The sequence below is a fragment of the Strix aluco genome, chromosome 1 (assembly GCF_031877795.1).
Source record: "Strix aluco isolate bStrAlu1 chromosome 1, bStrAlu1.hap1, whole genome shotgun sequence".
NCBI lineage: Eukaryota > Metazoa > Chordata > Aves > Strigiformes > Strigidae > Strix > Strix aluco.
Window position 1 is genome coordinate 49628806 of NC_133931.1, and position 27956 is coordinate 49656761.

General features: G+C 40.9%; 1 protein-coding gene across 2 annotated transcripts in view; it reads left to right on the forward strand.

Annotated features, from left to right (window-relative positions):
• Positions 1-27956, forward strand: part of CDH2 (cadherin 2) — a 119905-nt gene that overhangs the window by 9830 nt on the left and 82119 nt on the right. The window contains exons 2-3 of one of the 2 annotated variants that reach the window (XM_074820341.1): positions 171-318; positions 1628-1739. In XM_074820341.1, coding sequence (XP_074676442.1) covers positions 316-318; positions 1628-1739 — 115 coding nt within the window. In that variant the 5' untranslated portion in view covers positions 171-315. The remainder of the gene's footprint in view (positions 1-170; positions 319-1627; positions 1740-27956) is intronic. The other variant, XM_074820333.1, reaches the window with a different exon arrangement.

Consider the following 27956-nt stretch of genomic DNA (forward strand, 5'->3'; position numbering starts at 1 on the left):
CCCTGGGTGCTTACCTAGACAGGGCATTAAATTGGAGCTGGTAAATTTTTAATTTTTTTTTTTCTTTGTCATGTAAGTGTTGAGCTGCTTAGTTAGGACTGTATTGGTGTAAGTTCAACACAATATATTGTGAATCCCTATTTGTATTAGTGATAAAGTTATTCTAATAGGGGTTGGCGTGCTGAGCTTGGCCATGACTGTCAGTGGAGATCTCTTGATGACACTGCTGCCCAACCCCTCTTCCCTGAGGAAACCCTTGTGGTTTGAGATGCTCCTGTCCCACCTCCTCTCTAATGCTGTTTGCCTGAGGTTACTATGGTAAGCAGTTATAACACCATCATCTCCTTTCTCCATCCCTTCTTTCTTTTTCCTGTAGGGCTTTCTTTGCCAAGTGTATGCAGACATGCTTGCACAGCCTTGAGTAGGTCTACTTGATGGAAGCCCATCTGGGAAAGTAAAAAGGAAAATCTAATTTAAGTCTCAATCAGATTTAGGTATGATATAGCAGCACAGTTGCTCATGCTGTCAAAGACCATATACTACATCTGGGCATGCACATGGATAGGCCTTCACTTGGCATGTAGGCGTGTTTCAGATTGTGCAAGGACTCTTGCAGTTTCTAGGATGTGTCTCAGCCCAGGCTGACATGCGAGCTGGCCTCTCTGCCTTACACAGCATCAAAGGGGTTTTGCCATGTATGGTCACTTAGCCACATGTAAACTGGGCTGTTTTGTGCAGCACTAAAAGACAAAAAGAATCTACTGAAAAGAAACTTCAGTCGTTTGTCACAGAAAATTGGATGGTTTTTTTTCAACTAGGCAACAAACTGTCTGGGAAACCAGCTTAGCCATCAGAAGTATCTTCTGAACATGGAACACTACAGAACAAACAAGTTTCCAAATGCTGTATTATATTTCTTAATAAAAAGGCATTTATGAAACTCTTTAAGACCATGATTTGAGGGGAAACTTTTTTTAACAAGTGAGAGAACAAACAGTTTCAGTGGCTCTGCTCTTCCCTTGTTGTGCAAATTTAATAACGAGCTGCTTTCCTTTTAACTTAACATCCCTTTGAAATAGAATGAGATTGCATTGGAAACATTTGGCTTTATATGGTATCCTTTTGAATGCTAACGCAAATATAAGTTCTGCTAAGTTACTGCAAATGTAGCATTTTATCTTAGTTTACTTGTTCTGGTGGAACTTCACATAGAAATACACTAAATAAAGCATTTTACATCAGCGGTTGAAGTCGTTCTTCTGAAGTAATCTGGCTATGAAAAAGTTGCTGATGGGTTTTGTGCAACATTTATTTCCAGAGAAAGGAATGTTTTTGTTCCCCCTATGATTCCCCTTCAGTCTCAATGACTGGTTTAGTGGAGATGTTCAGTTGTCAGAAGAATCAAGATTGTGTATTATTTAGATCTTACCAGACAAGTGGGATTTGTTCCTTCCATTCCAGTTATCAGAAAGATTAACCCTTTGCCCTCACAGTCCTAATTGCAGCCATTCAGAAACAAAGATGCTGCTTGTACAAGACAGCAGCAAAATGGAGTATGTGCCAACTGGAATGTTTCTTCAGTGAATGAGGGTGGCGAGTATTACATAAATTCTGTCTTGCCTTTCAGGCACCGATAAAAGCAACCTGTGAAGATATGTCATGCAAGACTGGATTTCCTGAAGATGTTCACAGTGCAGTGGTGTCAAGGAGTGTACATGGAGGACAGCCTCTTCTCAACGGTATGGTTAGAAAAGATGTTTTGATTATTTATTTATTTATTTAAAAAAATTTCCTCTAGTTGTAACCATAAATCACTCTGGAGCATTTTCATCCTTAAATAGGGCACAGACTCTTGCAGGAAAGAACATCAGCTGCTCTGCGATTATTTTTTTTTGGTTACTGTCATAGGACTTGGAAAATCTGTTGGCATTAGTGGTAGCACGTGCACCTCTGTTGACTGTAATTTGAAAATACTGAATGTTGTGAACCTGCCTGTGATTGTCCACTAATTTTCTTTCTTAGCACAGCATTCACACTGATGTTTCTTACTACCGCTGATGATACGTATGCCGTCAGTCTGTACGTAGAGCCCATGTATGAATGATGAGGAGGTAAAGGAAATTTCCCTTCTGCTTTACATCTCCAATAGAAGTACTGCACTTAACACCAAGTCCTAGTGCTCACGTTAATGCAGAGATAGTTCCCTTACTGCTTTTTCCCGGCAAGCTGAGGAAAGACACATATGGAAAGCAAGACACGGGACAGGCAGCAACACGAGAGTGCGGTTGCCGGTGAGCCCTCGGCCAGTGAACGCAGCACTGCGGGCTCTGTGAGGAGCCGTGCCGGGAGAGGCAGGACAGTGCCGGAGCTGTCTCGTGGAGGGTGTGCTGCGCTCTCACCTTGGCACCTACCTGCATCTCAATGGCATGGTGCCCAGGCTGAGGATGACCCGCTCCTGAGCTTGCAGCGTGCTTGGCGAGTGCAAGCCCTTGCCTCCGCCAGGGATACGCTGCAGTGAGCAATCTGCCTGCGGGTTGTCTGAGTTGGGAATTTGGTTTGTTGCTCTTTTTGTGTGTCTCTTTCAGGAATAGTGTAGTCATCTGTAGGACACAAGAGGCACGTGCTCTGAATCTTTCCTAGATTTGCCAATCAATTAAGTTTCAGCATACAAGTTTGTGAGAGTAGAACATTTTTTAAAATGTGCATTAATTTGGCTCTTTTCTGAACTGATAACATAATTATTTTTTTCCATCTAATTTGGAAATTGTGGAACTGACTTAAGAACATCAGTTTTAGACGGTTTCAAATACATCTTAAATAAGGACTAATTTAATTTGTTGTTTCACATATAAATGTGGTTAGACAGATCAAGACATTTAAATGAAAAAAATTCTAATGAGTCTGCAAAACAAATGAAGTGAGAGCTGTAGTCTTGATTTTACATGCTGTATATAGCAGTCTCTCCTTAATTATATTTTACAGACCTGTTTTGTGCTTTTTTAGAAGTATAATGGAAACTTGAATGCAGGATGAATTGATTAGCATATTTAAACTTGAGTTATTAAAGCTTTTTCTGTTCATTTTCAAGGAAGTATGTTCTACCACCACAGACTTTTATTAAAGGATAGCTTAGAAATTCATGTATTAAAGTAAATGTTCTGCCAATTGAGAAAATAATAAAGAGGAAAGAGAATTTTCCTCACTTTCCCACCACATGAGAATTAATAGATGATTCTACTATAGACTCCTGCAATAGCTGTTGGCACCAAGAGCTTCTTTGGTAGGTGATGTGCAAACCTGGAGAGAGGGGCAGAAACAGGGACAGAGCACAGTGGATAAGGGCTTTCCAAAGGTGCCACCTTGAAGTCGCCAAATGTTTGTTACTGGTTAATTATAATGCTGTCAGTTCATCTTAAAATGGAGATCACACAAGTTTTGAGATCTGCTCTGTCTTCTCTTCATGGAATCGAGATCCTTTCTGCAGTTTCTCCCCGTCTTTTTCCCGCCAGCTGGGAACCACAGTGGACTGCCCACTAATTCTCTGCTGGCATTGGTCTTGCAAATCTGGTGATAATGACTGACCAGCCTTAACTGAGTCTGAACTAATAACTTGGGATGGCAGGCTGACTTCCTTTCTCACTACTCATTGCATTCACACAGTCCCTTCCCTTGCTTCTCGAAAGTGAGCATGACTGTTGGTTTGTCCTTGAATGGTGTTAAAACACATAGCATTTTAGGGAAGTGGGGACTGGAAAAACTGTATGAGGCATACAGTGTGTATCACATCATATCAGCTGGTTGAAAAATGACCTGGGGTAGTTTTTTTCCTACCACTGTTTCCTCAGCTGCATTACTGCAGTGGTTAATTCTTCTGAAAATTCAGGCATGCTTAAAAGCATATAATTTGCTGGTTACACATAAACATATGGTCCGTCATTGCATAGCTTTGACTTAAATTTAATTACGCTGTCATTTTGAAATACTATTGTTGTCAAAAGCCTATTTTCTGGTTATTAAACTGGATTCAGATGACGCCGCAAGTTAAGTATAGTTGCGTGACATTTGCTTCTTAGGGATAACTGTGGGCCTGATTCTGTTCTCAGTTGCCTTGCCTGTCTAACTGCATTCTTACTAGTATGAATTCATACTAGTATGAATTCAGAAGTGAGACATGTAGCTGTAGGTTTTCTGTATGGTTTAGAAGTCAAAGCTTTACTTTCCCTTCGGTTTGTGCATTGATACCACAAGCATAGAGGCTTTATGGTCCTCTCAGCTAGCTGCAGAATAATTTGAACCTGACTTGATGCTTTCTTGACAAGTTACTTCTTAAAACACTGACCAAGAAAATGACCATATGTTTATTATCTGTCTCCTTCATTTGCTTTTATCTTGCACGGGGGGGGGCAAGCCTCTTGAGGACTTCAGTTTCCATCTTATTCACCAAAACTTAAATAAAATTAACGCTATCTTATGACTTATTGATCTGTGCCTTTCAGTTGTTACAGTAACGTAGGATATCTGTTTTTTAAAGTATTATTACAAGAAATCTTTAGAGTATGGGGCAGGGTTCCACCATGCACTACATGATACTGTATATTTTCTGGAGAGGCTTCTCTTTATTTCTGTATCCAGGTGGTGCTTGTTTTTGAGGGAGGGTTGGACTTGTTCCTGTTGTGGGTTTTGTTTTTGTTTTTTTTTTAAAAAAAGTCTTTATAATTAGATAATGGCTTTTTTCGTTCATATGGGTAGGATAGTATGTCAGCATCTACTAATTGCTCCTTCTGTGCATGAGGGTATGAGAGGCCACTGTGTGTTCAATTGGTATCCATGTGTTCAGTTGTTACAATATGTGAAAAATTGGTGGAGCAATATATTCAGAATAACATAAATTGGAAAAGGGAAAACCCCCTACATTTATTAATGTGGATAGAAGAAAAGAAAAAGATGGCTGCCCTTGGTTTCAGGATGAGGAAACAGGGAATCCCTTGTAGGGAAAGGATGCAGTTAGTTGGCAAGTCACAGCAAAAGAAGTTGGAAACTACTCCTTTAATAGGTCGTGACTGAGCTGTGTAGGAGGTAGTAGTATAGGCCATGTCCTGTTACCACCTTCTGGCATGGTGTCACCGGTGTCCTGTGCTCCTGTGTTCCCCTGGTACAGACTTCACTGGTCATAGGCTTGGAGACTCTTCAAAGCTGATGTCTTGCACAAAGTCTGGCAAGGATGACTTCAAGATGCAATACTAGATCACTAGATGCATGTAACCTAAGTATGATAGGTCTAGTTTTGAATTTATTTCTATGTTTTACATGTTGTTCCACTTGGTACCACTCACTTCAGTGAAATTACAGTGATTTTTACCAAGGAACTAGGTGAGCTCAGAACTACTGCCTTCATTTCTGTAAAGGGAGGAAAAAGAAAGTAATAATTTCTGAAACAAAAGAAACTTCATGAACCTCTAGAAAGTGTCTTAATGATAAAACCATGGAGTTATTTGGGCCTCCAGTTCTTTTAGAATTTAATATACTTTGAAGTATTTTAGGACTTAAATGTTGCACCATCTAAAAAGAGAAAATAAGTCCTGTGCAAATAACTCACCAACCATCACCTAGTAGAAGTAGAGATCTAACCCAAATTTACAGGCACAGTACCTATAACTTGTTTCTGTGAATAGAATGTGATTACTGTTTGGAGGACCATACATAAAATGTAGTATTTGGAGAAGAGGTTAAGTTAAAGAGGGAGTTCCTTTTAATATATTAAATGCCCTTGTTTATGCTGGTTGTTTTGCAGTTTGTCGTTCATCCAGGAAAAAGTACTTGTGGCAGTTTGATATGTATGTCCAACGTGTTTATCTAATCTTTGTTCTATATCCTGCAAATTTTAATATACAAATAATGCATTTCTGCTAAATTTGTTCACTTGGGAAGGCTACTTGAATGGTGGTTTGTAGAATCATAAAGTTAGAGATTCTTACTCTGATAATTACTTCACTAGTTTCTTATCTTTCAGATACTTTTAACAGTTTGTCCCGTTACTAAATACGTTATTTTTCTGCTAAGCAAATTAATTGCTTAGACAAGATTCTTAAATGTATCCTTCGAGGGTTGTGTAGCTCTAAAATACTTTGAAGCTCTTTGAGTTGCGCAGTGACAAAGAAAAAAAATTGTTGTGGTGTTGATCACTGAGATAAGCAGTGATTATGGATGAGTAACAGCGCAGTTTCATGAGCTATTTAAGCCGGAGCAAGCTGACTGTGTTGCCAAAAGAGGCATGCTTAAGCCTTCCCTCCTCTTTGAGCCTGGTACCAAGTGCTCATGAAACCATAAAATGAATGGAGTTAACCATTTTATCTGGGATAAACTCTCAGTCCTACTCCTTTAGGATTTTGCTCAAAGGTCTTGCATGCTTAAACAGAGCTGTGGTGTCCCTGCTGCCTTTTCTAGCCGTGAAATGCTTAGAAAATAATACTTATTTTGATGCGTTCAAACTGAGTGACAAGACTTGCTTTTGGCATTCCCACTGACTTATTTTGTAGTTTACCATCAAAAATATCAGTTGGTCTGAAACAATCCTGAAATGCACTGCTGGGAATGTGGTACTTGGGAATTGCCTGGCATTTAAAAGTAACTAATGTTTTTTTCATGACGTAGGAGGTTACATGGGTGCTGTCTGTCCCAGATGAAGCCACTTGGCTTTTTTTTGCTGTTAATGGTGTTTTATTATTCTATGTATAAAAATGCCCATCATCAGTTAAGAATAAAACTCCTTTCAAAAAAGTCATCATGCTTAAAACTGAAGTCAGCAGCATATCTTTTTAAGGCTTATGTCTCATTCCTTTCTATAAGCAACTTTTACACAATTGTATTCTTACTATGGTAGCATGCATGCACTGGTGGCTTTAATATTCCGGTGCACATTAACAGTAGAGTTAGACAAAGTATTTTTAGCAGAATCATATTTCCTAAGAGGGGAATTTAGTCTTTCCCCACAAAAAAAAAATTTGGACTTTTTTTTTTGTTTTCCCACAGAAAAAAAAATTGGTAACCACTTTGTTTGAAATCTTCTTGCCTTGAGCAAAAAGACAAGTTGACAAGTTCCTTCCAGGCAGACAGCCAAAGAATCTCAGATGGATGGGGTCTCTATATGAGCTGCTGGCAAGCTAAGGAAAAAGTGTTTAAATTCTTCCCCAATGTATTGTTTTCTGACATCCTCTTCATGTACACTTCCTCCAGCCCCCCCCCCCCCCCCCAAAAAAAACCCCAAAACAAAACCAAACAAAAAACAACCCAAAAAAACCAAAATATCATCCTTATTATTATTATTGTTCTTTTAAGCTGTAGTAGGAGTGACAAGTATTTTTTTTTTTCTAGAACCTTATGTGGGGAATATATTTATATTTTTTTCCCAGTCCTGCTTAACATTAATAGGTTTAGTTTTGCTCTCTTCCATGTGAAGCAGTTACTTGGTGATGCTGTGCCTTGTTGATTTATTTTACATTACAGTTGCATTCCAATTCTCAGTCTCTTGCCTTTTTAATCCTTTTCCTCCTCTTTTCTTAAACAGCTTTCCTGTTTTGTCCTATTTCCGTACCCCACAGCATCCTAAATTCTTCTGTGTCACTATTGAGCTTACTATCCAGGATTGGAAGAGATGCTTCTGTTTGCTCTTAACTACACTAGCACAGTGCCTGTTTTATGATGCCTGTTGTCTATTCATGTACCAAGTTCTTAATGTATTCTCAGATACTTGTCCCCTGAAAATCAGAGCTTTCTTTTGCTGAAGCAAGAGATTGCTTTTCTTGAGATGTGGTTTCCTTACTTCCTTTTCCTCACTCCTTAGTTAAACATAGAATATAACCTAGAGTATATGTAACATATGCTCACCTTACTGAATAGTGATAAAATATCTATTTGAATGGTGACTCCTTCTTTCTCACTTTAATTTCTTTAAAGCTCTATGTCTGATTTGTACGTGATACCTGATTTTACTCTTTAGTATTAAGCTACTGACTAATGTTATTGTTTTTGTCATTGCAAACTTGTATGTAGTACATTTTATATATATAAAAAAAGAATAAATGTAAGTAATGAAATTCAGTGATGTTTTAGATGTGCGCACAGGACAAACGTTTCAGAAATGTAACTCCATTATCCCTCGGTGGACCTGAAAGCTGTTACGGAGTTGTAGTATGTGGATCAATTTGTATATCCAGTATCAAAGAATTCATCAGTTGAGTTCTAAATAAGAAGTCATTCTAAAAGAAACCTATAAACATGTACTAAAAAAAATGTTTTGGTTTTACAGAATATGTGGATTAGAGGTGGAAATACATTTTGTAGTTAAAAAAATCCTAAATTCACTATTATCATTGAATCATAGAATAGTTTGGTTTGGAAGGGACCTTTGAAAGTCATCTAGTCCAACCCCCCTGCAGTGGGCAGCAACATCTTCAACTAGATCAGGTTGTTCAGAGTCCCGTCCAACCTGACCTTGAATGCTTCCAGGGATGGGGTATCTACCACCTCTCTGGGCAGCCTGTTCCAATGTTTCACCACCCTCATTGTAAAAAATTTCTTCCTTACAGCTAGTCTAAATCTACCCTCTTTTAGTTTAAAGCGGTTACCTCTTGTCCTATTGCAACAGACCCTACCGAAAAGTTTGTCCCCATCTTATAGGCCCCCTTTAAGTACTGAAAGGCTGAATAAAGTCTCCCTGGAGCCTTCTTTTCACCAGGCTGAACAACCCCAACTCTCTCAGCCTTTCTTCATGAGAGGTGTTTCATCCCTCTGATCAGTTTTGTGGGTCTTCTCTAGACTTGCTCCAACAGGTCCCTGTCTTTCTTTTACTGAGGACTCCAGAGCTGGATGCAGTACTCCGAGTGGGGCGGGGCCTCAGTAGAGCAGAGCAGAGGGGAAGAATCACCTCCCTTGACCTGCTGGCCACACTTCTCTTGATGGAGCCCAGGATATGGTTGGCCTTCTGGGCTGTGAATGCACGTTGCTGGCTTATGTCCAGCTTTTCATCCACCAGTACCCTCAGCTCTTCTCCGCAGACTTTTCTCAATCCCTTTATCCCCCAGCCTGTATTGATACCAGGGGTTACCCTGACCCAGGTGCAGGACCTTGCACTTGGCCATGTTGAACTTCATGAGGTTCACACAGGCCCACTTCTCGAGCTTATCCAAGTCCCTCTGGATGGCATCCTGTCCCTCAGGCGTGTCAACTGCGCCACTCAGGTTCGTGTTGTCTGCAAACTTACTGAGGGTGCATTCAATCCCACTATGTCATTGATGAAGATATTAAACAGTACTGGTCCCTGAGGGACACCACTTGTCACTGATCTCCATCTGGACATTGAGTTGTTGACCACTACTCTGGATGTGACCATCCAACCAATTCCTCATCTAGTGAACAGTCCACACATCAATTCCATACCTCTCCAATTTAGAGAGAAGGATGTTGTGTGGGACTGATAAAGACCTTACAGAAGTCCAGATAGATGACAACATCTGTAGATCTTTCCTTGTCCCCTGATGCAGTTACTCCTACATTAGAAGGCCACTAGGTTGGTCAGGAAAGGCTTGACCTTGGTGAACCCATGCTAGCTGTCTTGCATCACTTCCCTGTCTTCCATGTGCCTTAGCATAGTTTCTGGGGTGGTCTGTTCCATGACCTTCCCAGGCACAGAGGTGAGGCTGACAGGTTGGTAGTTTCCAGGGCCCTCCATTTTACTTTTTTTAAAAATGGGTGCAGTGTTTCCCTTTTCCAGTCACTAGGGACCTCACCTGACTGCTGTGACTTCAGATATCATGAAGAGTGGCTTGGCAACTACCTCAGCCGATTCCCTCGGGACTCTAGGATGCATCTCGTCAGGTCCCATAGAGTTATGTCTGTTCAGGTTCCTCAGGTGGTCACAAACCTGATCTTTTCTTGCATTGAGAGGGACTTTGCTCCCCCAGTCCCCGTCTCGCAGCTGATCCACTCAAGAGGTGTGGGAAGAGAGGTTGCCAGTGAAGACCGAGGTGAAAAATTTGTTGAGTACCTCAGCCTTCTCCTTATCCATTATTACCAGTTTGCCAGTCTTGTTCATCAGGGTGGCTGCGCTTTCTTTGACCTTCCTTTTCTGGCTGTTATACCTGTAGAAACCCTTCTTATTCTTTGCATTCCTTGCCGAGTTCAGCTCCATTCACGCCTTGGCCTTCCCTGTCCTGTCCCTGCACAACCAAGCAGCATCCCTATACTATTCCCAGGATACCTGTCCCTGCTTCCACTCCCTGTGCATTTTCTTCTTGCCCTTTAGTTTGACCAACAGCTCTTGACTCAGTCATGCCGATCTCTTGCCTTCCTTTCCTGATTTCTTACACCTGGGGGTCGAGAGGTCTCGTGCTCTATGGACAGTGTCTTTGAAGATCTGCCAGGTCTGTTCTGCTCCCTTGTCCCTGAGGGCAGTTTCCCAGGGGGTCCTATTGACTAACTCCTTGAACAGCTGGAAGTTTGCTTTCCTAAAATTCAGGGTCCTGACTTTACTCCGCCTGACGCATATCCCTCAGGACTGCAAACTCCACCAGTGCCTGATCACTGCAGCCCAGGCTGCCTCCAGTTTTGACGTCACCGATTAGCTCACTTGCATTGGTGACCATCGGGTCCATTATTGCATCCCCTCTGGTAGAGCTGTCTATTACCTGACTTAAGAAGTTATCCTCAGTGTATTCCAGGAGTCTCCTGGATTGCCTACAGCTCACCATACTACTTTTCCAGCAGTTGTCAGGGTGGTTGAAGTCACCCAGCAGAACAAGAGCCTCCGAGCGCAGTGCCTCCTGCAGCTGGAGTATGAAGGCTTTGTCAGTAGGCTCCCCTTGATCAGGCGGCCTGTAGCAGACACCAACCACAAGGTTCCCTTTGTCGTGTTGGTCTCTAATTCTTACCCATAAGCTTTCAACCTGCTTGTGGCTATTCTTCAAAGACAGTTCTTCACAGTGTCCATTTCTTGATGTAGAGGGCAACACCTCTGCCCCTCCTTCCTCACTTGTCCCTTACAAACAGCTTGTAGCTGTCAATAGCTGCACTCCAGTCATGGGATTTGTCCAGCCAAGTTTCAGTAATGACAACGAGGTCATACCTTTCTAGCAGCACAGTGGCTTCCAACTCCTGTTTGTTGCCCATGCTGCATGTGTTGGTGTAGAGGCACTTCAGCTGGGCTGTCCACTTTTTCCAGAGAAAAAACTTGACTCATCCTTATTTCCTGCAAAAGGAATGCTGCTTCTATTTCCAGTGTAGACTCTTATAACTACATCTTGATAAAGAGAAAAATACACTTACAGAGAAATTACAGAAATCCTGAATGGTTGCAGTGTTCTGGGATGTGTAAATTACTATCTTAGTTAATTAGTCCAGCTCTGATAGTCATTTTTGTTTATGGTGCATTTATTTGGAATGCACTGAATTAATTAGTACTTATTCCCTTTTCCTATATTCAGCTGGTTACTTACGAGGATCTCAAATGTAGTGTCCTTTCTGCGTGCAGAAATACAAATTATAAGAGCCGAGTTGTCAGCTGCTCAAGTAAGCTCTGGGTATGGCTGAACAGGGGATGGCAAAGAAGATGTTTGTTTCTGCCTCTGAAGCTGGATCTAGCTTGATACTGTTTCTAACACCATTTAGTGTAGCCTTAGCTCTGTTTTAAACTATGCCATCTGGCCTCGATTCCCAAGGGGCCAGTATTTCTCTTGGAATTGCTATAGTTAGAGCCTTCTCCAAGACTGACCTGTGCTCTAGGGGAAGCTGGGAGGAATGGCAGTTGCCAAGCTGTGCAGAAAGCCTCCCCAGCAGACAAAGGTGCCCTTAGGTATGGGAGAGTTACTTAGTGATAGAAGAAAAGTTGCTGTTGCTTGCAACAGCTGCATTAAAAAAATAAAAATTATTTCTTTATGTGGGTAGATTAGTATATGGAATACATGGAGCGAAAACTCAGGTGAGGCCATCTGTGTTAGCATAACGTGAGACACATGGTATGTGTAATTACTCATTCAAATTCTCACTTAAGAGTACAATACATCTTTTGTTGACGTGTCATCTTTCTAACAATCTGGAAGAGAAGTTTACTAGAACATCCTATTGAACCGATATTATAGGAAAATACCCTTTATTACAGAGCATATTGCCATACTAAATAGAGATAAATTCCAGTAGTATTTAAACACTTAATGACTACATTAAATCAAATACTACTGTGTTGAACACTTGGATGTCAGTTGACAAATCCAAGTACAGTTTGGACTGCTCTGATTTTGGTTGAATGCAGTGAGGCAGTTTCATTGCTTTTGGTTTAACTTGTGACACTCAAAGGCATTTTTTAATCTGGAAATTACAGCTTTTGGAAGAGTTCACTTCCAAACTTCCAGGGTGTGACCTGGGCATCAGAGTCAGCCCTGCTGAACTGAGAATATAGGAGGGTCAGTAGGAAGGTGCAAGGGAACAGTGTCAAGATTTTGGATAGAAGGGAAATGACTAGAATTGTTGTTATCTTCTGATTAGGCAGTAGAAGGAGTAACTGGCCTTCGGTGTCCTTTATATATTTCCAACTTAACACAACATGGATGGTTTTCCACTCCTCTCCATATACCCCAGCTGGATGATTTGTCCTCCAGAGGCCAAGGAGAATAATGTTGGGGGATGAGTGGGGTGAAACTCTGGAGTGGAGAATGGTGCTGAGGCTGGGGAAAGGATGGAAGCAGAGGAATCTGGGTGATGAAGGATGTTGGAATGGATGGAGATTAAAAATAGAGACCCTGGTGTGGTTCAAGAGGGAAAGGAAAGCACAGGTACTCCACAACTCTAGAAAGAACAGAGAAACTTGGCATTGGTTGAAAGGAAAAGGACAGAAGCAACCTAAGGTAGGAAGGAAAATACCTTGGAGTACTTTCAGATTTCCTAATGACATCCAGTTTGAGCTAGTCATGGGCATCTGATATCCATCCTGAGGGAAATGCCAAGGACCCAGTGGAGCTCACCAAAGTGAATTAAGGGAGCAGATACTGCTGAGAAGCTTTTCTAGGAGAAACTGCTAGGCCTTTTCCACATCAGAATGACAACACAATGCCCACATCTCCCATTTTTTTGCAATTTATGCTAATGCCAAGAAACTTAATTATCTGAGTATTCAGCCAAGATCAGAACATGCACAAGGAAGAGCCTTTTGAAGATAAACTGACGTTACAGCCAGGATACGAGATTCATTAAAGAAGTATCTATAGCTGCACATCATGGCTTGTCTGCTTTTCTGGAGGCAGCACTGGGTTTGAGCGTGTGGAGTCCATCAGTGTCTAGAGAGTGGTCTCAAAACCCACTGCTGCTTCTTGCTACAGGTGAATTGGTACCAGTAATGCTTTTTTCATTGTTTCTCACCTTAATTATAGATGTGCAGTTTAAGTCCATGTGAAAATGCCAGCCTTAAGTAAAGCTAGGAGAGGGTATACCAAAAATGCCACTTTCTTTCCTCGAGTCATAAATATATCACAGTGATGTGGCTGCAGGGTAAGTGAGTTAGATCTGACCCTAAACTATCCCTGCTTTTTGTGGTGGGCTAGTTCTCCCTGGGTCAGCTTGCTTTTTTGGTTTACTGATTTTGACCTGCTGTGGAAAAGATGGGTTAACGAGGAAAGGGGTCTGTTAGGGGTGATGAGAGAAAAGGAAATCATAGCTGAATGAGACTCCACTGTGTTAGATTCGCTGTGAGGCGCTTTTTTGTTGTTTTGTTTTCTCCCTTTTCTCCCAGCCCTGCAACCAGGAGACTTCTTCCTGCTGTTTTAATTTTTTCCGGGATTGTGCACCTGAGGATCAGTTCCCTGCCCATCCTTTGCTGCCTGCTGCATCCCAGCCCTGTCCAGGCATAGTGGCGAATTGCGCCTGCGGTTCTTAGCTGGGTTGCAGATGACAGCGAGCAATCCCATTAACCCACCAGCCCAGCTGCAGATAATCCCGGAGAACCAGGGCACCCAGCGCTGCCCATGGCCGCTGTCCCTCACCTTGCTGCAGCCCCTGCCTGATGGTGGGCACTGATGCTCCGGGCAGAGTAGCAGCACAGCACAGGACTGCTCGGGTGCATCTCCTCCTCCTCTGAGCTGCTCACAGAGCTTCAGAAACTGGCCCATTTTGAATTTTTCCTTTTCCCTTTTACTGCCTGCTGTGTTTTGGCAGATCTCTGAGCAGTGGCCGATATGATGATCTTGTCTGCTCCCCTGCAGGAGTAAGCTCTTTGTGCACTGTGCTGCCTTTTAAGGAGTAGGTTTTGTTTGGTTTTGAAAGTTAATGGCACATGCCTCTCAGGTTGTAGAGAAGAGGAATTATTTAAGACCCTCTGTGAGTTCCAGTTTAACATTCTCTTAAGTAGGAAAGTTACAAATCCCTAAAAGCATAATTTGTAACATAAAAGCTATTAAAATAGCAGTGCAATCTGTTAAAGTGTTTAAAAATTTGATTCTCTGCAGTTTAAAATGTGAAATAAATGTACGCTAATTGTTTTGAATGGAGATGAAGATGGTGTTTGAAGCCAGTCTTTAAAGGAATTAGTGAGATAGCACTGCAGTTAATGGTGGAGCACTATTTTTCTGTAATGGGCTCAGCAATGTTCTCTAATTAGCTTGCAAATTGATATTCAAATACAAGTAAACTGGCAATCAAATACAAGCAAAACATCTATGTAAATAGACTTTGGTTTCTGCATTTAGCATACCTGTATCAAAATTATGTGTGGGTGGAGGGTGAGCTCCTAGTTGTTTTTCAGCACAGAGGTATTATTAATGGTGGCTCACTGGTTACATTAGGTCAATATTTTGGTTCAAGCACATGAGAAGAGGAAAAAAAAATCCCTTCCACAAGCGAGTGGCTTTTAAACATTAGTAACATAATACTGGGTGTGTATTTCATTAAGGTTTTGTCAACTACTAGTGCACATAGGATTTGATTGAATAGCTGAGTTTAGCAGAAATTATTCTGTTGACTTTCCTGGATTTAGATCATTTTTATGTTCATTATTAAAATTATTGCTGTATTGTATAGCCATTTAACTTCCAAACTTTGTACCAGAATCTGGATACACAAAATATTGTTGGTGTTTGTGTTGTAGGGTTTTCTGCTACATAGAGTGCAGGTTCTTTAACTTTAAGTTAACTTAATGCCTGGCTCAAGTAGTTTGTAAACTTACTTTTCTACAAAGAGCCACAATACAGCAAAGCTGTTGCATAAAAACTGTTGTGGGCAAAGGTAAATACAGATCATACATTTAAAATTTGGATTTCAGGATATTTTTAAGCTCTTTCTTTTCTAATTGATAAAACATCTCTCAGTCATTGACACACTGATAACTGCTAATTACCCTCTGTAAGCATGTTGTTTGTTGGCAGATGGAAGTATGACTGTATCAGTGGGTCATCCCCATGTACTCCTTCCATCAGCTGTCCATGGTGTTTGTTTTATGCTAAAAGTTCTTTGGAACATACTTCTCTAAATCAAATTCTTATCACTGTTCATTCATTAAATCCAATTACTCTTTGCATAGATTTAGTTTTCAGTGCTGGTTATCATCCGACTTCTTCAAGGGAAAAAAAAATGAAACAAAATCAAAACCCAAAAAACTTGTGTTAAGAGTTTTCTGTAAAGCAGGTAGTATGTTTTTTACACTATGGAAATAATACATCAGTGAAAGTCTTTGGCTTTGCTGTTCAGTATGCACTTTTCTGTTCAAATAACTGCATTTTTCCCTGTACAGTGCTTTAGTGCATGTTTGTGCTTTTATAAAAAATTGATTAATTCAGTTCTCAGGGGATGGCTAATGGGCGAGTGTAGGTCCCTTAGAGGTCACAGGTTCAAATCCAGTCTGTCATCTGCATCCAGTAGCTACTAGCTGATAGCTGCTTGGTACATTATGCAAAAAGAGCCTTGGTTGGTCTGATTTCTTCTGAAGGAGTTTGTGTTGGAAAAGTACTTATTACATAAGAGCAGAAATAACTGCTGAAATTAGTGGAAACTGGGGCAGCACATGCAGGCAGAGAGCGTTCGTGTGTATGAAGGTAGCTGAATGAAGGTCAATATCACAGTTCTTTCCAGGCTGTCTAGAAGAGAGAAGCAATGAAATGGAGTGAAATTTTAACCTCTTGGAGTGCATTTATGCAGAGCTGAGATATATGAGGGCAGGAGTTACAACAGCTTGAAGCAAAAAGCACATCTAGCATTTCAGGTGTCTGAGGTATTTTTGCCTACCCGCAATTGATTCAGCGTGTTTCCCAGAACCAGAATGAAGTCTGTATTGCATTGAAACTTAAACAACAAAAGAAACCCCTTTCATTCTCATGCTGCATGTCGCTATCTGTACTTCTGACTGTGTCAAGTCTCATTCAATTAAAATGTTGTCATTGTGCTTGTGTGCAAATTAAATATTTAAGAAAGATACGTGTCATTATTTATAAAAATGGATCATTTTCTCCTCAGAGAAGGTGATTTTATCAGTTCTTAGAACTGCAAATGATCTGTTAGTTATTTCCTCCTCCTGATTTTTGCAACAAAGGCTCTGTAATTTACAGATGGTGAACAACAAAAAAAACTCAAAAAGCCAAAGTAGGCACTAAAATGAAAGATTTTGTTAGCCTTCAGTGGGTTTGTTTAAAGGAAGCAAAGCCTGCAAAAGCACAGGTGCACCTAGTTTTAGGACCCAATTGCAAGAGAGAAATATGTGTTGTGATCCCAGCAAAGCTTCGTGTGGCTGCTCTGGTCTGCTGGGCAGGTCATAGCGCAGGGATGAAGCCAGACTTAAGGTGGCCACTGTCTCATGAATCTGTAGTTTTTATATTCCAGCTGATTTCAAATGAAAAGACTGGATATTAGGAAGCATTTCTTTACAGAATGGGTTGTTAGGCGTTGGAATGGGCTGCCCAGTGAGGTGGTGGAGTCCCCATCTCTGGAGGTGTTTGAGTCGGGTTGACATGGCGCTGAGGGATATGGTGTAGTTGGGAACTGTCAGTGTTAGGTCAGTGGTTGGACTGGATGATCTTCAAGGTATTTTCCAACCTAGATGATTCTGTGATTCTGTGAAAAGGCAAGTTATTGAGTCGTAATAGTATTGAGTTGTGTGTTCTTCGTACAGCACCCATAAAAGTACACAAAGATGCTTCTTAATTTTTGAAGCCCCTTTTATCATGCAGGACATCAATAATAGACTGAAGAAGTAAGGTCTGAACGTTAGTTCCTGTAAGTGACTATCAACTTTCATGTGGTACTTAAACTTTTTCTAGGGTAACCAAATAAGATCTTGGGAAAAGCTGTTTTTGAAGGTTGCCTGCTGTTTGCTTGAAAGTGGTTGTGTGACTTTTGTTGCATACCATAGAAGAATGCTCTGCCTGGGTCCATTTGGGGAGGAAAACGTGTTGTGCTGCTTGTCTCATTGAGTGATCCACAGCTGTGTGCTACGCATGGCCTCGCAGGCAGCGCGGGGTTTGGCTGGAGCCGATCGATGGATGAGGGCCGCTTTGTTTGGTAGATCAATATGCTGTAATGAACTTGGTGCTTCAGTTCCCTGGTAAGGATCACTGGAGGGGGGATAGGAAGGTGCCTGTTTTTCTGGAATGAAGCAAAATGGAGATTATGTTTGAAGAATTTTTTTTTTTTTTTCTTCTCTCTCTCACATAGGGATAGAGTAACCTTGTAACCTTTCTTAGTTTCCTCCACAAACTCTGAAAATCCTGTATTACGAACTTCTAGGTTATCTGTGAACTGGATGCTACGTGTTTTTCGTGATGACTTCTTTTTGAAAATACCATGAAATAAATTGATAACTGCTTTAGTTAAAGAAATCCAAAAGAGTTTTGGAACACTATGTTGTCAGTTTGTTTCCTGATTGTTGTTGGTGGAGGTGGTCTGTGTTTATTCCTCTGGGTCAGAATTGATGTTTTTAATTTGCAGATAATTAAAATACTGTGAATATGAGCCTAGCAGATGAGCAGAGTCTGGTAAGGGTTTTATGTAGTTCCCTATACATATTTTTTAATTGCAATACCTTCTTGTATAGCTTTGTAAAGGTGTAGAGGTAGATGAATTGTTTGATAAGCTGTTACACAAGTGCTTTAATAATGACTGTCAGCCACATGTATTTATGATGCAGAGAATTTTCCAGGCTGTACATAGTGTTAAAATGTCACTGAAGGTCAAAACATGGTTTGTTTGCTTAGAGGTCTTTGTTTGGTGCTAGATTTCTCAAGTCTCTCTGTTATTGCTTTAGTAAGAATCTTGCTGTCTTTCGTTTTAAAAATTTTTGCTACCCATGCACTGATCTGCCACAGGATAAATTGAATTCTGAGTGTACTGTGCCATAAACTGAGAGAGGGAAAAAGGTCACCTTTGTGTGGTAAATGCAAACTACTTTGATACCATTACACGTTTTATATCAACATACTTTGTTAACTTTGGTAATTTTACCAGCAACAAAAGGGAAAATGTTTATTAACGAAATCGTGACATTAGACAAACCTTTAGAAAGAGCTGGAGATGCCAAGAGGACAGTCAGATCTGTCATACTCAGTAAGGGACAGGCAAGTGGCTTTGGGTTGTTAGTTCTGATAAAATGACCGGGGGGTTAATACTCATTTATACACAGTCTCTTTCCTGCCTTTCCAAACTTGTGTGCATGCAGATGAATGTGGTATTTCTCATCTTTTGAATTGATGCTCCTACAAAATGTTCAAAATAAATTTTCTTCACTGTAGTGAATATGAAAATTAAAAGTTTAGCTTGTAAAATGTTTTTGCTGCAGACTGCAGAATTCTTAGTGTCTCCATGACTTGAATCATCAGGTGTCCAAAGTCCTACGAGATGGATGTTGCAGATTCTAGGCGGTATCCTTGCTTTCAAAAAAAAAGGATGGTTAAGGGGTTATTGACAATGGCCAGGAAGCTTAGGAGGCCAATTTAGGAGATTGATTGCCCCGAGTTCCCTCACAGTAAGAGTACAGTTCCCTCAATTTGGAGCATGTAAGAACTGCAGAGCAGCAGCAGCTCCCAAATAGAGAAGCTTATCTTGCTAGTGAGAGACAAACATAAACCAGATGCGCAGTAAAATAAGATTTGCTGATACTAGGCCTACTTGTCAGACCCAAATGCATTGGGAGGTTTGGTGCAGAGGCACTTGCATTGCTGTGCAGGAGGCAGCTAAATTAAAACTTGGTCTCTGTTTTGGTACTGTAAAAGTGGTGGTAGACTGGGGGGTGGGCAGAAAGAGCTGTTTTGATGAGGGTCTGAATGGTACTACTTCACTGATGCCAGTCACAACACTTCAAAGACGACGACAACCCAGTGCGTCTTCACTGGCGATAGAGAAGCTCAGGCAGATTTGCCTTCTCACGTCTAAGGCAGAATTCTGGATTACAAATAAAGTGATCTAAGGGTAAATTACCATTGGAGAGGGCAGTCCCACATCTCTTCCTAGCCCTATCCAGAGGTCCAAATGCTTCTTTTGCGCTGGGTATAGTGGTTGTGCAGCCTCAGTATCGATCAATGCATTTGGCTGATCAGACGGCAGGCTTACCCTGGAGCAAAAGAGGAATGATATTCCCTTGGATCGGCTGGATGAATCAACTTGTCCTGCAGCTGTGCTGCAGTGCCTTCTGGGAGAAGAAGGTGATGGGACCTTGGTCTGCAAGACCACCTCCTTTAGCAGCATCTTCTGACTAAGTCATTTTAATTGTCATGCCAGAAGTGCATCCTAGCTCTGTCTGTAAATATTGCTCATCCTTCACTGAGGTCTTCATCCTGTGTCTTTCACTGGCCAGAAGTACTGCTTTGCTGTCATTTTAGATCTGCAGAACCGATATGGTTGATTTGAGCATCTAGTATGCAAATAAGATGACCTTTTCACTGTGATTACATTTTTTTATGAATGTATAAATCATGGATATTTCACCATTAACTCAAGTCCTTCTGTGAAATATGATAATGATGTGCAGCATTTTAATCTTTTCTCAGTCTGTCCAGTCCCTCTCCCTCCACTGTGACAATCCAGCAGTAAACCCCTAAACAAGCAGCAGTCTCTTCAGACAAGAAGGGTCGTAGCTCTTACTGCAAATCTGTAAGACAAAATTAAACAAGCAAAGCTGACTACCATAGTTGTAAGCCACTTTTACATGCACCCCCTCATGAACTCTTTCTTTAGTTACCAGGGGTCTAAAACACGGCAGTCTACCCAGGCTGCTCCAGAGGCTTCAACGGCACGCTCGTGCCTCAAACTCTTCTGTGTGAAGAGCTTTGAGGTACATCTCTGCTGGAGCCTCCTGCTGCAGCTGAGGATGCTGCTGCCTCCATGTATCCATGCTGGCTCTCTGCTGGAGACTGCCATTCTGCAGCAGGGCTGATCACCTAGGCTGCCTGCCTGGGCTTCACCTCTGAGGGTCAAACCCTCCTGTGAATTATCAGTAAAGATGTGCTGACGCCAAGGCAGCAGCAGCAGAACTAGAGAAGCAAGACAAGGATGCATATGCCCTTCTGTCGGGTGTTGCGAGGCACTGTCTTCAGCAGAGAGGCACGACAGGTTGCTGGGGGTGGTCGTGTTTTGTGGGGCGGAAGGCAGAAGAACCCCAGGGCTCCCCATTTGGCCACAGGGACTTCCAAAGTGGTCTACAGCTGTTTTCTGCAGTAAGTTTCTGTGGTGGCAGGGTTTGCTGCTCTTCAGCTAAGGCTGAAGTCTTTTTCCAGGTGTTTCTACTGTGGCAACTGGGGTTAAAAAAAAAAAAAAGAAACATTCCCTGTGACCTGTAATGGTGTTAGATTAAGTTTGTGTTGAAAACAACAGGAATGCTTCGTTTTTAAGCTGCATGCTGTGATTTGTTTTGGACAGCATTTTTAAAACTTCCCATTAAGAAAAACAAAAAAAGCCCCCTTTTAAACTGTCTACTCCAAAGATATTTATATAACACAGTCTACTTCTCCTCTTAAATTAGTGGTCAGCATAAAAGTAATTCAGCAAAACTGGTGGATTTACAGAATTATAAATGTGGTATAAGAAAGAGGAAAATAAGTTCCAGAGTTTCTGAGAATACTTGAAATTCAAGGCAAATCTGGCTAGTCTAAAATCAACCACAGACTCAATAAGTTTCTAGTATTTAGCTTTTTTGGACTATCTCAACTGGAAAAGGGAGATTCTGTAGAATCCTCTATAGATTTTTTTTTATGTAAAAATAACTTGCAACTCTTTTCCAGAATGTATGTTATATAAATGTTACAGGGAGTGTGACAGTGATGCTGGTTTCCTGTTCAGGGAGAAATGGGAATAAGGATGTGTCTGGAAACTAATAATTACTGTACCTTTGTGTATGATGAACAGCAATGTATCTGATGGCATAGGCGTGTTTCTTCAGATAAAGATTTTTTGATATCTGATTTTATTTTAATCTGAACCAGTGGACAAGAGTTCTGTTGCTTGCTTTTTTTTAGGATTTACATGTTTTCCTGGTATGGGTTTTCACTTAAAGTTGAATGTTTGATAGTACTTTTTCTTTGTAATTAGAATACTGATGCGCAACTGCATAATCTAAACATCCTAAATTATATTAATGTTTCATATTGGTTTTATGGAATATTTTTTTTTATTTGCCCTTGACTTGTAATGAGCCTATTAGCTACAAGCTATCTATGTGCCCATGGGCAGATCCTGATTGTAAAAGTAAAAGCTGACAGCTGTGGCCAGAGGGGGCTTTTCGATGCAATACAGTGTGGCTCTGCCAATAATTTTCATTTCCTAAGCAGACTTTAAAAGCGGGGGGGGGGGGGGGGCGCGCTGTCATTGTTGAGTCAAAAAATTAATGAGACATTTCTTTGTTACTATTTTTCCTTTACAGTTGAAATATTTTGTACTTCTATGAGAACATTGTGAAAATAAATGTGTAGTATTTAGACAGAAGTAGTACAGAATGATTTCCTCATCTGAATTCAGTGACTGCTTGCCTTGCATGGGTGAATACTTGTCATGGTCCAAAACTTCAGAAGTAGACTGTAATACTGGAAAAAGTAGAGTAATTTCAAGGAGTACTAGAAACTTGGTAATGTTTTGGTTTTCTGGAATGCTGTACAAGGCACTGAATGTGAATATTTTCAAAGAAACAATTTTGATATACTTGCATCTGTGCATCTATTAAGTGGAGATCAGTAAATAGCTCATGATATTTAAAGTGCATCTCAGTCTTACTGCAAGTGTTCTGAGGAAGGAGGAAAGCACAAGGAAAAACCAGACTTGAGAGAGAAGTCTCAGTGATTTGATTGACTTCATCACAGATTTTTCTTTTATTCCAAGTCACAAGTTGGGAAATTCATGGTGAGAGAAAATATGGAAATCTGTAGTTTCCTGTGTACTTACCATTACAAGTTAAGACTGGTAGTTAAACATAAGGGTTTTTTTGTACTTCTGTCAAACTGCAATAGATGTGAAAATAAGGGATGTCTTGTTTTTTTCAAGTGGTAAATGCAGTACCTCAATGGCAATTAAGTTATATAAGTATAAGCTCAGCTCTCGTTAGATGCATTGCTTTGTTTTTTCTCATTTATGTTCTTGAAGCAGCAGAAAATTGTAAGATTTTGTCATTCAGTCAACACAGAAGTTGCATTCAAAGCTTAAAATGAATTTTACTTAGTAGAAATTAGTGGTTAACACTGAAGATGAATGTTGCCATACAGTGCTGAAGAGCAGAACATCTCAGCTGATCCTAATGTAGGAGCTGCAGGGAACTCTGCAGGGAACATCACACTACTTCTCGTGAATCCCTTCACTTTCCAGTTGCTGTTGCTGTAGGGAGCAAGAGCCCAGACCCTGCTGTGTGTCATTAGAAATGCCAAAGGAATTGGAGGTGATTTGGAGGTGGAGTACTTGCTGTACTTGCTGTAGGAGAGGTGGGCTGGGAGATGGCACCTGCCAAAAAGGTCCCTGCCTTTGTTCAGCCACCATAATCCCTCAGGAGTATTACCTGCCTGCTTTCTCCATCTCTCCAAAAAGGGCCAAGAACTTTCTTTTTTTTTTTTTTGTTTTTTTTTCCTCCTTCCCCTCTCCTATCTACTTAATTGCTTCCTGCTTAGCCACGTAAAGCCTTGTAGGAGTGAGGAGCACTGGAAGACCAGGCCCTGACAATTTTAGCATCTCACCAAGTCTGTAAATGATCTGTGGGCTTTGTAGAGCACATATGCAGTGCTGGCAATACCAGCTTTTCTTCTCAGGGTTCATTTGACTGTTAAGATGTATGATGTACATAACTGTATAACGAAAAAAGATAAGCTAGTGCAAATATTCATATTTTTTTCCCTCATCACACAAATCCAGCACAGGTATTAGCGTTGTCTGTCTTTATACTTAAATTCCTCATTACCTGAATTTCTAAAGCATTGGTGTTTTGTATATAGGAACACTTTTAAAGCTGTATGACATTGACTTAGATAGTAAGCACAACTTCGGAAGAACAGGATTTCTAGCGCTGGATGCTAAGAATGATTTTAAAAATGCAGAGCAGTGTTTACAGTTTTCAGGCATCACTGCTCTAAACTTCCTAGTAAAAATGTTAAGGGATGTGGATGGACTTTTCAATAATGCAATAAATGTGCTGTGTACTAAAGGCTTTGATTTTTAAAAAAGAAACCAAAACCCCCTTTGGTTTTATGTAATCTGCTGTGCAGCCTTTGTCTTTTGTTCCGTGGCCTTCAACAGCTCACTATGTAATATCAGTTTTTGATACCTAGTCCAGTTTGTCATCTCCCATGGTGCAGCCTTTGCCCTCCAAAGGATATCATGCATACAGAAGGCTACCAATAAAAAGTACCTAGCTCATGGAAGTCATTTGGTTGCCTTCACAGAAACAAAACGTTGTTGACTTAAATGTTTTAATTTGTCACAGTCTGTTTGCCATACTACTTGGCTTTGTGTGTATTATTGGTCAAGGTAGCTTGTGTCCTGTCACTGCTTCAGTACTGTATTTTCTATCTTACCAGCACTGTGCTCCGGCAGGTCATAGCAAGATTTATTTCAGCTGTGCTCCATCTGAGTTTATGATGAGTCTGGTTGTCTGACCTAGAAACCTTTTATTGTGCACCTGGGAAGGAAAGCTCTGGGATCAGATAGCTCTGAATGGAGCCACACATACTAGTGAGATATTGCTGGCCACCAACAGGCGTGATACTAGAGGCAGACGCACAGGCAGCCCCCAGGTATGGTGGAATTTGTGTGCCGTGGGAGGGAGGGCAGTGGGCCGCTGGGATTACTGAGGCACAGCATGCCACCAGTTCTACCAAGCAAGGCTAATCTCTATCTAAGAAGATTAGACCTGTGCTCCACCCTTGCAGTGGGAGTGAAGGCTCAATCGCAATCTTCAAAGTCTTGGGTGACTTGAGATGCATTTCTTGAAAGTGCGTTTAAAAAAGAGTAAAAAGCAAGTCTCAAAGAAGATAATCTTTCTATTTAAGAAGGGTCTAGCTATAGAATAAGCTTCCAGAGACTGTCTCAAGTAGAATAGCCTTTAGAGAGGAAAAGTAAGTCTTTTCAAAGAGCAGCTCTCTGTTTCACCCATTGCAGCATAAGAGACAATGTAAGGAACCCTAACATAAAGTCTTTTTACATGTTCGGCTGAAATAGTCCTTTGTAAAGAAGAAGTAAGAAAAATGGGGGATCTTCACTTACCCCAACAGAGGCTCAGAGTTGAACTTCTCATAGAAGACAGATTTCAGTAACCTCTGACCTTTTGCTGTCAGTATCTTTAGCACGGAGAAAGCTGAGGATGATGGTTTAACACCCCCCCGCCCCCCTCTTTTTTTTGTCATCTTCTTTAGTTTTTTAGCCTCTGTTAATCTACAGTTATGCTTTGGAGAAGAAAGTTTTTTGTTGCTACAAGTTACTGTCCTTAAATACAGTTCTTTTTTAAGTTGTGGAAAATAAAGACAAATAAAAAAGTATCGAGTGAGTGAATTCAGAGTGAGACCAGAAGGTGCATGTGCATCAAACTTCTCTTTGAAGGGTACAGATACCAAGGCTATTTAAAGCAAATTACATGAGCGGTGTGGCAGTGAGTTGATGGCCCTTATCTCTAGCTGTCACCTCGGTGTCAGATCCGATGGGACGTAGGCGCGTAGGTGCATGTGCCGTATGTCCAGCTGCTGTCCTGCCGCAGCTGCATGGAGGTTGGATACTGAAGGCACCTTTGGTCAGCAGAAAGTGATTGTGGCTTATTTTGGTCCAGTGACTTTGTCTCTGGCTACAGAGCAGAGATAAGAAATAAAAAAGACTGGATGCCTACAGGAGCCTGTAATGGGTAGTCATCATTGTTTCATGCATTAAGTTAAAACACAAAAGTGACATTTTCAGTCAAAAGTGAAGCAAAAAATAAGACATCAAGGGAAACAGGCAGTGCAGATTTAAATACTAAATACTTCTAATAACTTTTAATACTTCTGGTAGCTAACTCTTGTCTCATGTTTCTGTGAGCATCCTTTTACAGCTGAAAGAGAAAGAACTGAGGTCAAATTCTGCCATGTTGGATGGAGAAATCATTTGTTTCTGTACTGGTGCAGTCTGCAGTGCATGACAATAAAACATGTAAAGGTGATGCAAAAAAATACTGTTAAAAGAAATAAAACAACATAACCTTAAAGTGGTAGTGGTGGGGAAAAATCATTACGATGTGAGCAAAAGTCTTGTGCTTCTCATTCGTCTGTCTGTCTATGTAAAAACGTGTATGTTTGTTAATTTAAAGGGACCAGACAGTAATACGAAGAATCTTTGATCCTTAGGTGGCTAGACCTGATGTGCAACCCAGCCTTTGTCTGTTAAAGTAACCCAGCTTTTAAAATGTCCAAAGAAAATATTTAATGGGAGGAGAGTACTACACTGAGGTACAGCACCATGGAAGTTATTTTTGATGTGGAAAGAATAGAAAATAGATATTGTGACAGTTCTGGGAGTGGGTTCACAAAGCTTTGGGGTGAGCTTTCTAGCAGTTGGTGACAACTGAAGTTTTTGTGGGTGTAGGGTTTTTTGTTTGTTTTAAAGATCCAGGTTACTGCTGAAATACATATTGACTTGGAGGGGATGGGCTTTATCAAGCTGTTTCTTACACCAGCTGTATACTGCTAATTCTGTAGAATCTGCCTTGATGATCCTGCCCTAAGAGAAGGCTAAACCCCTCTGTTTCCCAGTCTTAGACCTGTGAATCTCTGGCAAGTATGGTTCAGCAGTTTTATATAGTATTAAGTATTTATATAGTATATAGTACATAGTGAATGTGCCATTGCATTAAATCAAGGTGGTCTTCTGTTGTCTTTTACACTCCCTGAGAGCAAAGAGACTCGAGTTGGCATATTTATCTGCCAACTGAAGTCTGAAGAGGGATGTGGTCAAGAAGGAAAATTGGGAGGAAGATGGCAGGGGTTTAAAGCTCTTTCATATTTTTCCAGGCAAAATTTTGTTAGGAAGGACCTTTGTGATGATGCTTTTTTTGTTTGCAAAGCTTGCTGACAATGAAAAGCCCTATGTAGCACAGGCTATCATTATTGCTATCCGTGGTCTAACCATTGCCCAGTATGCATATTTTGTGATGTCTATAATCTTCTGACAGGACAGGACTGTTGAAATGCCACGTAAAGTTCATTCCATCCTTCTTACTAGTTAGCTAAAGTATCTTCAAAAAAGCTGGTTTTGCTTCATGGCAAACCTTGGAAGACATTCTCTAGGGTTTTTTGTGTGTAAGACCTAATGAGAGCGTTGCAAAAATAGCCCCCAACTTCTTTGATAGAGTCGTCTTGCTCCACTCTTCATTTCTTTTCAGAGTAGTTGCACGTAGGCTAAATTAGCCTTTTTGACCTAAGTTCGTGCCACGCAACAAGAGGCTCTGGAGTTACTTGAAGAACTTCCAAATCTGTTTTCCCTATACTCCCGCTATATTCCTACCTCCCTGAAAGCAGGACCCAGCCCTGCCCATCTTCACATTTTCATTGTGCTTTCCTAAATGCAGACTCCAGGATTGCTCTTGCCACTGTTCCCTGCCATTGTCCTTCTCTTCCATATCCCCAGTCTGCCAAACCAGAAAGGCCTCATCTTTTCAGTGCATACCTCAGGAGCCAAATGCACCTTTGCTTTAGCATTGTAGGAGCAGTAGTCTCCTATGGAAACAGGTTACCGTTGTCGTTTAGCAGCTGACAACCTCCTTGTGCATATGCTTAAGTTGTGGCACATCCAGAAGGTGGGAAACTGAAAGCTACCATCCATTGCTAGTGTATGCCAAAAACACTTCTAAGTGTAAGGTATATATTTCTAGTGCTATTGGTTCTAACTAGATCACACTGCAAATCTACCTTTCCCTTCTCATACAGCCTTCTTGTGTCTTGTAAACAGCCCTGTGAAGCATGTGATGTTGGAACATCAGGTTTGCTTGCTAAGAACTGATCATCTCATAAGGCTCACAGAACAAAAACCAATCCCTACTCCACCTTCTCAAGAATTGTATGTAACTGAGATGTTGAATAGTGGAATTATTCTTAACAAGAGATTGTATGCATTCTTAAAAGTGTAATGAAAGACCAGAAGTGCGGGGGTTACACAGCAAAGAGGCATAAATGGTTCTGCAGGAATTATGAGAAGTTATGCTGCAGTTGTCTCCTGTTGTCCTGGGATGTGGTGCAAGACCAAAGTTAACTTACTTTCTCATAAACCCCATAATCGGTCAAGCTACTTAAATGTTTGTGGTTTTGCTTTGTAGGAAGCTGTTCCACAAGATGCAGTACTCGAAGGGCTGTGTTCATTCTCCAAGTGAGATTACAGGGTGGGGAGAGGTGGTGTCAGTTTAAAAACAGGGAGGGAAATTCACTCCTGCTTTTAACTTTGTTTGCAAGAATGATAGGGCTAACCAGACTTTGAAGTCAGCCTATATTTAAGTTAGTGATTTGCTGAGGGAG